General features: G+C 39.7%; 1 protein-coding gene across 3 annotated transcripts in view; it reads right to left on the bottom strand.

The window, feature by feature from the left end:
* Window positions 1–12,872, bottom strand: part of gpr179 (G protein-coupled receptor 179) — a 170,863-nt gene that overhangs the window by 25,578 nt on the left and 132,413 nt on the right. For all 3 annotated transcript variants that reach the window (XM_064321447.1, XM_064321448.1, XM_064321450.1), the window contains one exon: window positions 280–418. In XM_064321447.1, coding sequence (XP_064177517.1) covers window positions 280–418 — 139 coding nt within the window. The remainder of the gene's footprint in view (window positions 1–279; window positions 419–12,872) is intronic.

The following is a 12,872-nucleotide window of genomic DNA, read 5'->3' as shown; positions in this document are numbered from 1 at the left end:
GAGAACACAGAACAACAATTTTGATGTATCTTACTTTCTTACTGAGTTAGATTGCTGTGGAGCTGGAGTGAATGAATTCCAGTTTCTGGAAGATCCCCCAGGTAATGTACCCCCAGGTAATTAAGTAAGTTTAAGATTTTATACACTTTTAGTTTCCATAGTTTTTATGCTGTTGGCAGTGACCTTGAGTTATGAATGCAGGTGTATGTGTACCAACGTGAGAATAAAGTGTAGTATTGGGGAGAGTATTGCATGCTGAGTTGTGACTCCTGTAATTACCGGAGCAGATGAAAACCTGATGAGAGCAGCAGTTCATTGTGGATGGCGATGCCCATGTAACGTGGCTCATGAAAGGCAGAGGGGACCGTCCTCACAGCATTGCAGAGAAAGCTACTCCAGATCAGGAACAGTACCTCCGCTGAGGATGAGAGAAAACCAGCATACATAGATCATTGACACTGTGGCCATCTACGACTGTCTAAAATCCCGGGTTACACCATATGACCATGGCTGGTATATCAATAATTATATATGGTGTAATCCTACTGCACTGACCCAGATAAAACACACACCAATGCTTCTTATTATATAGAAGCATTTAATTTAAAGGATAACACTGGTAATTTACATTTTTTCAGTATTGTCAACATATCCTATGAAAATACCAAAACTGAAAATTCAATATATCGACAATACTGAAAATTTTTAATTATCAGTATTATCCTTTAAATTAAACGCTTCTGTAAGCATTCAGGAAAGACTTTGTAACATTTCTACTTAGTCGGTAGGCTCGTCAGCTCCTTTCACATATGCATCTTAACTCGTAAGTATTCGAGCAATGTTCTGTATTCGTCAGTGCGAAAAAGAGCAGTGCGAAATCAAGAGTTGATTTTACAAGTTAGATGTTTCTATGATTTTCCGTTCCCCCAATTTGCCATGTCAGGGCCTAGTAAGATTTATGGAAATCTTCTGCCATGGCTCTTGTGTGAACAAAAGCAGCAACATTCTCCAGTAAAGCATGTAAAAGGTAATGACATTCTTACGCAAGACGCTTTTATGTGGAGCAAGCAACTCACAAAAGACTCCAAGGGTGATACATTACATTCTGCACCTTGATCACAAGGTAATTTATTTGCAGCAGCAGATTTGATTGTATACCAATAAACAAAACAGAATTCAATTCAATTCAATTTCATTTGTATAGCACTTTTTACAGAGAACTGTCACAAAGACAATTTACAGAGTCGCAGGGCAAGAGACAGAGCAAAAAGAACAAACAGAGCAAACGCCAGGCCTTAACCCCCAAATAGCAGGTACATAAGGTAAAAAATAAAACTACCAGTGGGGAGAAAACCCTCAAACGCGGCAAGAAAAAACTTCCCAATGGGAAGAAATCTCAAGAAGAACCCAGCTATAGAGGGGGCGCCCATCCTCCACTGGCTAGCCTGGTGTAAAGTAGTACATAGCAAATAAAATGGGTTGAACAGGTTACAGCTGAGGTGAAAGTTAACAGGAATAGTAGAAGACCAAATGGTGTTGTTAGAATAGTGCAGTTTAGAGGAGCCGGATGATGGATCTGGAGCTCCAGACAGCATCAAGGCATGAGCAAGGGAGGAACGGGGGTGAAATAGTCCATGACCATGGAGCGAAGGACAGGACTGGAGAGATCAGGTGGATTCAGCAATACACTACATCCCTGTGGATTCAGAATTACACTACATTTCCAAAAGTATGTGGACACCTGAACAGCACACCCATATGTACTTGTTGAACATCACATTCCAAAGCCATGGGCATTAATATGGAGTTGGACACCCCTTTACTGCTAGAACAGCCTCCACTCTTTTGGGAAGGCTTTCCAGTAGATTCTGGAACATGGCTACTGGGATTCACTTTCATTCAGCTACAAGAGCATTAGTGAGTTTGGGCACCGATGTTGGGAATAAGGCCTGGCTCGCAGCCGGCATTCCAATTCATCCCAAAAGTGTTTGATGGGGTAGAGGTCAGGGCTCTGTGCAGGGCAGTCAAGTTCCTCCCCACCAAACTCAGCAAACCATTTCTTTATGTACCTTGCTTTGTGCATGGGGGCATTGTCATACTGAAACAGGAAAGGGCCATCCCCAAACTGTTGCCATGAAGTTGGAAATACGCAATTCTCTAGCATGTCATTGTATTCTGTAGCATTAAGATTTCCCTTCACTGGAACTAAGGGGTCTAGCCAAAACTATGAAAAACAGCCCCAGACCATTATTCCTCCTCCACCAAATTTTACAGTTGGCACTATTCGAGCCAGTACAGTTGGCACCATGCATTCCACTGCCAGATAGTGAAGCGTGATTCATCACTCCAGAGAACGTGTTTCCACTGCTCCACTGCTCCAATGGCAGTGTGCTTTACACCATTCCAGATGACACTTCACATTGCACATGGTGATCTTAGGCTTGTGTACGACTATTCGGCCATGGAAATCCATTTTATGAAGCTCTTGATGAACAGCTCTTGTGCTGAAATTGTTCCCATAGGTAGTGAGTGTTGCAACCTAGCACAGATGGTTTTTATGTGCTACACACTGTGTGGTCCTATTCTGTGAGCTTGTGTGGCCTACCACTTTGCGACTGAGCTGTTGTTGCTCTAATACTTTTCCACTTACAGTTGACTGGGGCAGCTCTAGCAGGGCAGAACATTGACAAACTGACTTGTTGAAAAGGTGGCATCCTATGACATTGCCACCTTGAATGTCCCTGAGCTGTTCAGTATGACCTATTCCTATTTATGACCTAGAAGACCTGTTTAAACAGAGAAAACCTGGATAACTTGGATAATTGAGCCCAGCAACGGTGTAGGTTCCCTATGTGAAAGAGGCTTATAAGTTATAGTAATGAGTATTGTCATGGAATATTTCCCCCAAAAAATTTTCTTAATGGTACAATGAATGTTGTTTGTGAAATACAAAATGTCATGGTTCTGTGTTCCGGTCTGTCTTTCCTTGTTGGGCCGCCAGATGGCGGTACTTCTGTTTTGTGTCCTGCTCCCCCTGTTTGATTGTATTATTGTTTTCAATTGTTCAATTATTGTTTTGTGGTCGTCTCGTTTTCCCTTCCCTCTCTGTGGCCTGATTGTGCATTGTGCCCTGCTGTGTCTCGTCAGTGTTTTGTCTATTTAAGTTCCCTTCTCCCGGACTCAGGTGCTGGATCCTTGGTTGTGTCTGGTCGCGTGTGCGTCTGCCCATGTTTCTGCCCTGCGCGTGTTTCTGCCCATGTTCCATGTTTTCATGCTTTTTTGATCCTTGGAGTTTCTTTGTTTTCCGTGTTTTGTAGTTTTACTTGGTGTTTTTGAAGAGTTGCCCTGCGAGGCCTTTTGTTCCCTGCTTTTGTTCCTGTGTTGTCAAGTAAAGTCCTTGTTTCCTTTCATCGTTTGGAGTTTTGTGTTTTCCCCCTCACTCTGCGTTTGGGTCCCAACCCCCCACGCACCCTGACACAAAAATGAGTAACAAAAACATTTCAAGCAAAGCATATAATTTCTTAAACATATTGCAGTAACTCATTACAGTTAGCCCAATGGATAAGTGAAAAAGCATTCAAATAGTGATACAAGGACCAAATTTTGCCTGGTTTATCTCCTGATGTCACTTTTTAACAATATGAGGAGATCACCCACCTTAAAATATAGCCACCATTTTCCAAGATGGCCACCCATAATTACTGTGAATAATGGTTTCTGGCATAACATTTGATGCAATTGTCCGATTTGATTGATCTTGGTATTGATGAATAGGTTTTCAAATGACTCTGTTTTTGTACCTGCGAACACTCACTGATACTCCCTTCTGCCATATATGCTATATTAGTTGGGATAAAATGAATGAATGAATTAAAGATCTGATAGCTAATGTCCGGTATGACAGTGAAGTCCGACAAAGCAACCTAATCTGATGTACGGAGAGCTGGTTTAAGGATGGAATAGCAGATCAAAAGCTGCTCGGTTACACTTAATAAGGGCAGACAGGGACCATTTGAAATCATGGAAGTCTATTGGTGGTGGCATGTGCATTTTGTTGAAAACTGATGGGTTATGCAATTCTCCATTCACTCCGCTCAATTCTCATCTTGACAACCATCATCACCATCTTTGCTGATATACTCTTCTATAACATGTTAAGTTGTTAATAGCAGACTCCGTGTTACTTTTTAGTTATAGAGTGCAGATTGTAAGGACAGTCAGCGTCCTAATTAACTAACTCTAAACATCTGTAAGGAACTAGAGGACAGACTTTTAGACCAGAGAACCATCTTGCATGGGTTACATCTACCTGCCCGGTGAGATCCTGCAACCTGTGCTAAACTTGTACATATGCTTTGAAACCCCTTTAGGACTAATAGATCTAACGCCCTGCTGTGCTCTATAATAAACATCTTCTTGCATTTTATATATCACTTTGTGCTTAATGGGGTCTTCTTTCGGGTTGTGGCTAGCAATGTTGTGGCTCCGATAGTGTGCACCTGCTTATAGTAACTGTTACATAGCCATTCACACACACACCCACACACACACACACACACCTATAATCATTCCATTTCTTTCATGATTGGTTGCTGGCATCAAGTGACGTGAACCAGGTGGTCCTGGGGGTGGGGCTACACCCATGTGATTTCTTTATAAGCTCAGGGAAATGCAATGGTGGGGTGGCAGACAGGTGTGATGACGGGCTGATGCAAAAGGATTAGCTAAATTTTTGCACGTTCTGCTGGAAGACACAGTGTTGGTGGCATTTTGTTGAGTTTGCCTCATTTTGAGGAGTCCCAAAGTCAAGAAGAGCTCCGGTTTGGGCTGAAGAGGAAAACGGGTATTTGTTTTAGTTATCTTCATACCCGTAACCATGCCATGCATTCGCCGAAGCACCTTCAGCCACCCTTGGGATATTTCGGGTTCTTTTATTATCATACTGGCACAACACCAAAATAGCACTTGCACTTGATGTTGGGACTGACTTGGTTTTATAAAAATAAAAAAGAGAAACAAAACTGAACTAAAGCTAACCATAACCAGCGTGAGCTGTCCGCCTAAGGGGCAAAGTCGGACTGGCCGGGGAAGTCGCAGGTAAGCCCCACTCTCAGGACCGGGTTCGACGCCAACACCAGTTATTCATTTTTTTTCTAGCTAAAACTCTGCAGTACACATAATTTTATGTTGCAACCATTTCTCACGCATTAATCCCAGCATGCATAATTGGCCAGTGGGGAACGCATTTGTAAAAGCGCAGGTGAGCTATGGGTCGTAACCAGGGGTTAAATTGGGGGTGGACGCGGGTGGACGGCGTCCACTCACTTTTGGTAAATAAATAAATAATTTTGACCAGCAGTTTTTACAAATAACTGTGACAATCCAGTTTTCGTATGCTCCAGTCCATGTGTTCCCTCTAGCCAGTTACTCGCTCAACCAATCAAAAATCCGAAGAAAAAAAACTCAGGAGGAACAGTCGTTTATATAGACAGAAAGAAAAATTAGAGCCCGACTGATGCCAGATTTTTGGGTCCGATGCCGATCCCGATTTTGGAGAGTCCTAGCCCACCGATTACCGATGTTCTGACCGATATTTTGTCAAAAAGTACAACATTTTCAAATCAATTTGAAACTAAAGTTTCTATATTTAAGAACATTTAACTTATAAGCAAACAAATAAAAATAAAAATAAACACACAAATAACTTTTTAGATAAAAAAGTATAAGATGATATTAAATTAAATATATATATATTAGCACCATCTTTAAGTGTGTGAAATCAAAATAACTCCACACCTTGCTTTTACTCCTTTCTTTTCCAGCCATCTATAAAAAATTAATTTAAAAAAATCAGTATTGTACATGTATTTTTATAAATATTATTATTATTGTTGTTGTTATTCATTTGTTATTATTATTTCTTATTATCTATTCTCAGTAAATTAATTCTATTTTCTTATTTTATTCCTACTACATGATCTCAAAGAGTAAGACTTTATCTAGCGAGCTTCCCTGTCCATAAGAATTTGGTGGTGAAAATAACTACAATGCGCTCTGACGCGTGACTAGATGACACACTCGCTCGCAATAACGCATTAGCTATTGACACAGCCTCATTATTTCTTATTATATATTCTCAGTAAGTTAAATGAATTATAATTTCTTATTTTATTTCTACTACACGATCTCAAAGAGTAAGACATTATCTAGCGGAGCTAATGAGTGAATCAAGTGTAACGTTAGATGAAATTAAATTGACTGGATGAAATACGTGAAAAAAACTACAATGCGCTTTCATGCAGGTTACCCGCGCTAACTGTTGGTTGATTCACTTCTCCAACAGCAATCCTTCTCTCATGTTATCACGACAAAGCTAGATAACATGGCTTAAAATGATCCACGTTAGAAGTGTTTTATCAGCGTTTTTACTGTCTGGTTAAGCTTGCTACGATGACGCGTGACTAGATGACACACTCGCTTGCAATAACGCATTGGCTATCGACACAGCATCATATAGTAGCTAATATCATCTCAGATAAAAAAACAAATGTGTGATGCATTCAATCACCATTTTATTTTGGCTGGTTATTTATTTGAGAATACAGCGATGTCCTCTGGAAATGTAGATCCTACGCTGCTTATGTGCTCACTGCCACTTCATAAAGGCTTGCTAGCCAGCTAGCTTGCTAAAGTGAACCAAATATGTTAGCTAGCTCGCTCGCTTGATAATGAGGATTGATAAACATAGTGGTCGTATAAACGCATTTAATGAAAAAAATTCACAAAATATACATACCTTTATTGTGGCAATCGAATCTGTGCAGACAAGTCTTGCAGTGGAGAATATTGGATGAGGCACAAGTGACAAACGTCTTATTACAGAAGTAGCACATCAGCTGCTGCAGTTCACACTTGTATTAGAGCTCCCTCTACTGGATAATTCTAGTAAATAGCAATTACAACGTTCGAACAGACAAGTACGGATAAATAATCAATGTTTTTTTCGTTTATTATACTTATTTAAAAATCGGGACACATCGGCTAACTGCCGATCCCGATGTCGTCAAAAAAGTCAAATAATGGCCGATATATCGGCCATACCGATATATCGGTCGGGCTCTAAGAAAAATATTGTAGATTGTCTTGATTGTTTGGAATCGGACACGGTAGGTAATTTCATTAACATGTAATTTCATCTATGCAACATTTTAACCCTCTGGGGTCGAGAGCTCCGCCGGCGGAGCTCGACAACATGAAATTAACTTTCGTTTCTATTTGGATGATTAACTTCACGAGCTGTTATCATACAGACGCAACAAAAACATTGACAGAAACCTTAGAATCGCGACTTTCCAATGTGCCCATTGGCAAATAATATGAATTGTTTTAAAAGTTGTAAATTTGATTAATTAGACCATGTATGCTTCGTTAAACTTTACTCATTACTATGTGAATTTCGCTCAGCAGGAAGTCCGCCCAAATCGCATTCACATGTTAACGACATTATAATTGCTCTCCATAGAAGGAGGCTAAAGGAGGGGCAATGCGAGATCCATGTGAGAAATGCCAAGTCTGCGAAAGCGGGATAGAATGTCAAAGTGTAGCCTAATTCACTTCTTTTGAGGTGAACATTTCGTTTAATTTTGGAAAATGGTCCGTCCGGAAGCCGACACTGATGAAGAGCGGTGTCATTTCGAACAGCGAACTGATCCAGCTGAGGATCAACTTCATGTGTAAGTATATTTCTTTTGATCATATTGGTAAATGTGTACTGTATTGCAACGTATCTGTGTGTTTGTAGGAATATCCAGCAATATGCACGTTTTGTCCCACACTACGAATGATTCGAACTATTGCATCTCAAAATTATAGGCTAGGCTCTCTGTGTCTGGTTGTGTTAGAAGTATCAGGTAGACTGTATGTTTTTCGATCATATTCGTAATAAATAGCTCATGCCTGGCGTGTAGTGCTGTGGCTAGGATTCTAAAACTGATGTCCTTGCACAATCGATATTAGCATACTCTAAGTAAGTTCGGGAAATAGCAATAAAATAACCACTTAGCTAAACAGACCTAGCCTACTTCAGATTGAGGCATTGTTATTGATGAGTTGCATGTAGTTGAGTTGGAATATCAGTGTTTATTTAGTTTAGCTAATGTTGTTTCGTTGATAGCTTGCATTGTTTGTAAATGTGTGCTGTATTACATTCTCTGTGTGTTTGTAGGAATATTCACTAATATGCGCGCTTGTAAATTCCCACATTACGAACGATTCTAACCATTGCTTCTCAAAATTATAGGCTACCTCTCTGCGTCTGGTTGTGTTTGTTTGGTTCTTTGTTTGTATATGATGTCACATTTCATAAATTTTGTTTTCATTAGTTAGTGGTTTGTCCCTTTTTTGTAAAGCACATTTAATTTTCACCTGTTGAAGGAAATGTGCTATATAAATAGTTTTATTTAATTTCACATTTCCTAACAATTTTGTTTTTATTATATTTACAGAGATGTTCATCAGGAAACATGGCCTAGTTCACCACTATCTAAGAGGCCAGGCAGGCGTTGCAAGAGTACACCAGTCTCATCTCATCTTCCATGCCGTTTACTTCAATAAATGTTCTAAAATCAAAAGATGTCTTTGTTTCTGTCTTCTAAATGGCTCACTGAGTCTTTGTCTTAGTGGTGGGGAGGCATGCGGCCAGGTGTGAATAGCCTACTTAGCAGGCAAGTCCTTCTTCCCAATGCATTACATTACAGAAAGGCCATTTGCCCTCCCATTCTCACCTGGTGTTGAAAAATAGTAGTCACAACACTAACTTTTAGCAATTTATTTTATATTTCTCATTGGATTTGCTAAAATATTTTGTCATCTTTTGATACCCAAGACCTTGATGAACACATTTCAGTGACCAAAAGTCTTAGTCACAATTGTTTAGTGTTTTATTACAACATTCCTGTGCATGTTCAAAACTACTGTTTACAGTTTGTGTGTTTTTAGAGCAGTTTACAATCCACGCATGATTATGACCTACTTACTGTTGCCATATTATTGTAGCTGAGTTTGTGCTGAAAACAAAGATATGAAACACTTTGGAATCACTGTATATAAAGTTGATGAAATTTACACAAATGTCAGAGCATCGCACAATCACCAGTGTGCCTCATTTTACCCTTAGACCCCAGAGGGTTAAAGAGAGATGAATAAACAGCTCCCACAAACGCCGGCTATTATTTACGGCAACTTTGATTGCTTGAGCAAAATCAGCAGGTTGCTGGTCAGCAGCTAAGCTAGGATTGAATATTTCCCACATACATAATGGTTTATTCAGCGGCAACTGGTGAGCTGAAAATTGGTGGGGCGCAAAACTTTCCTTTAAACTAATTATTGATCTCAACCTGTTTTCATTAGTAATTTTCCTTCATTATCAAGCTTACCAACGATCGGACTAATCAAATGGCAAGTAGCCTAACACACAGCGTCTTCATACCATGTTAGGGGGATTAAATCATAAATTCAATTTATCCGTTAAAAATCTGTTTTAATCACCAAGTAGTCTACGCTTAACAAACAAGATACACCAGTCTGTTATCTACTGTGTTATCTTTCAAAATAACCAGCAAAAACAAAACCTGCACTTCAATTTTGTTTACAATCTACGCATTGCAGATATTTGCCATGAATACTAGTGCGGAGAATGAAGTGCATGTATCCGCAAATAATGTTGATTAAAAATGTGCACAATTTCATACTGCAAATGAAAATAAATGTAGGCTATAAGGCCTAGGCTACTCGCTAAAACTGCCTATTTGGGGAGAGCTGGCTATATATGATAGTATTGAGTAGCCTATTTTGTGGATTAATTGTGTTGATACTCAAGGAAAATCAGGGGAAGATTCCGCCACTGCTTAGTGATTAAAACGGATTTTTCTAAATCGCATTTATCATTTAATCTCCCTAACACAATGCGAAGAACTGTGTGTCCCTTTCCAATTGATTAGTCAGATGTTTGCATGCTTGTTAATCCCTGAAAATAAATTAAAACAGTTTGAGATCAATGATTAGTTCAAAGGAAAGTTTTGCGCCTCACCAGTTTAAGACAGATGGATAAAGGAGGAAGAAAGGGAGGACAAAAGAGGAGGATGACCGATTATTTTTGTGGGGAAAAAAAATCTCAGCATTAATGACACTCAATAAACTTAAAATATTTTATGTAAAAGCTTGCATCAATAGTATACATTCTTTTTAAAACATTGTTTATCTTAATTACAATTATGTGCACAATACATTAAAGATACAACTATTTTGAGCTGAGACATTCATTGTTTGTACCTTTTTTCACCCACCTCCCACCGGATATCAGGGTCCACCCACCTCCCAAATCCCAATTTAACCCCTGGTCGTAACAGATTGGGGGCTTGTCCGGGATCAGAATCATTAATTAGCTCTGCTTTGATGCTATTTTGCTGTTTGAGGGATTACATATTGCCAGAGCTTTGTGATTTGTAGCCCGGTTACTTTGTTGCTAAGTACTACTTTGTGCAGAGTCCATAGTAGTTTTGGGAAAAGTAACAGTGTTACTTTGCTTGTTATGATTTTGCATCGCATCTGAAGTACTAGCTTAGTGTGTCACTTTCAGGTGCACTACTTTTGTAATTTTGTAGCATTAGTCTTGCCACATACCACCTACTAGTACCAGTTTAGTGTTGTCATTTTGTGATTTTGTTGCTGTGGGCGTTTAGAGATACAAATTTCCTATGAATTCTGATAGCCTGTGTTTCTGTTGTTAGCTACGATACCACAGAGTTCGAACTAGAATGGTTCCTTGATGACCCAACATTCGAACATTTGGACAGCTGCTGCAAGGCTGACCTTCTGCAGACTACTTTAAAATCAATGTGGTCTGCTCTGAGACTAAACTGATCCTTAAAGCCAAGGTAACGGAGGGACTGCTTGAACAACAAACATTGTCTGTGAAAGCTGACTCTAGGGAATCAACCCTTATTAAGTCTGAGAGCCCCAAAACTATGGTTCAGTTTAAACTAGAGTTGGAAATGAAAGCTTGCAGCTGAAGGAGAGAGAGGAGGCCGAGGTGCACCTGTAGCTGAGTCAATATGTTTATGTTTTATTTTTATTTATTTTGTGAACATTCTCAAAACCAGTGTGTTATATTTTCTTTCATTGGGTCAAAGTTTTGGTATATCGCCAATTTAATATTGAAAGAATGAATGTGCAAATAGCTCCGGTTTACCTATTGTTGCAGGGGGGGCTTTAATTGTTGACGCACAATTAGCTGCAGAAGGGACGTAGTTGTAAAAACGCGGCAGAACTTGGACAGCTTTTGTGGTGGTAAGACGTGTTGTGATACTCTCTCTCCTTTGAATAATCCAGCGTGTTTAAAAGTAATATAACCTGGTTTAAAGTGCATGGAAATGTAAAGATACATCATTGCTAATGTTTCCTTGAGTTTGTCATTGAGTTTCATCAGAAAAACGGACATTATTGCTGTTAGATCTGTCAGAGATTTTCTCCTCAATTGCATATTTCCTAACTCGCTGCAGGTGAATGAGAGAGAGCCTGTTAACACTGTGTGTACTGATCGTGCCCCGTGCTGCTCTTTATAGGAGTTACATGTTAAAATTGTTATCGTGAATGTTGTGTACTTTTTGGAAGAAACTGCACTGAATGAGTAGCTTGAACTTGGCAGGAAAGATCGGTTTCTTTGTTGTGCACTTATTTTTTTCATTTTGCAAGATGTTATGTGTTTAATTCTATGTGTAAAGTGAAGGATAAAGACCTCTAGTAAAACAAGTTACATTTTGTTTTAATGGGTATTAATGTTACTCACTGGATATTTGCAATTTCTTTTGTTTTTAATGTAACTATTAATTTCAAATACACATGCAAAGGCATACATTCTTGTCACTGTGCACTTATTTTATTTGTATTATTTTGTGTAGTACAACAACAACAAAAAAGGCAGAACTTGGACAGCTTTTGTGCTGGTGAATGAGAGAGAGCCTGTTAACACTGTGTGTACTGATCGTGCCCCGTGCTGCTCTTTATAGACAATTAAAGTGCAGATCCTTCCTGAAGCCTGGTGTGACTGGTCTCCTTGAGCAACCATTCTGCAGCCGCTACATAAAACTGGTGCCGTGACCCGGATCCATTGGTCAGCCGCCGCCGATCGCCGAGGTTCTGCTGTGTGCTTGTGACATCTGTGATGCCAAGTTGGTGGACTTGTGGATTCTGTTAGCTGCTGAATTGATTGCTAGTATTCTGTATAAATCCAGGCGTTCAGAATAACCGATTATCTCTACAAAAAGGAGTAATATTGGTACAAGTTCTAATTTTCTGTGAAATCTGTAAAACTGATTTAATTTGGTTTACTTGCTACACCTTTATATGTTTGTTGATTGTAAAATATGGCATGCGGAGGAAAGGATAAGCTTAATATCTTTACACCAGTTATTGGGAGAGGCAGGGGTTCGTTTATCACAGATGGACTGGTTCGGTGTAGGGCTACAGTGTTAACGCGTGAGGAGACATTAGAACCTGGTGATATTACTGACAACCCTTCACATAAGCCTCAGTTTTCCACCCCTATTTCCAGCAATGAGGATACCACCCAACAGTTACGTGATCTCATCGGTGAGTTGGGGAGTCAGATAGGTGAGTCAATAGCCAGCCGCTTGTTAGCCAGTCAGTCCCCATTCACCCCAAACCAGCCTCCCTCAGCTAAACCAGTTAAGGCTGAAGTGTCAGACACAACCATTGACCTTTCCAAAGTAAACCTGGTAGTCAGATCTGATATCAAGGAGCCTCCCATGTATCGTGGTGATGGAGATGACAAATATTCCATTCAAGAGTGGATT

Source organism: Anguilla rostrata, chromosome 2, assembly GCF_018555375.3.
Source record: "Anguilla rostrata isolate EN2019 chromosome 2, ASM1855537v3, whole genome shotgun sequence".
NCBI lineage: Eukaryota > Metazoa > Chordata > Actinopteri > Anguilliformes > Anguillidae > Anguilla > Anguilla rostrata.
This window is presented reverse-complemented; position numbering and strand designations above follow the sequence as displayed.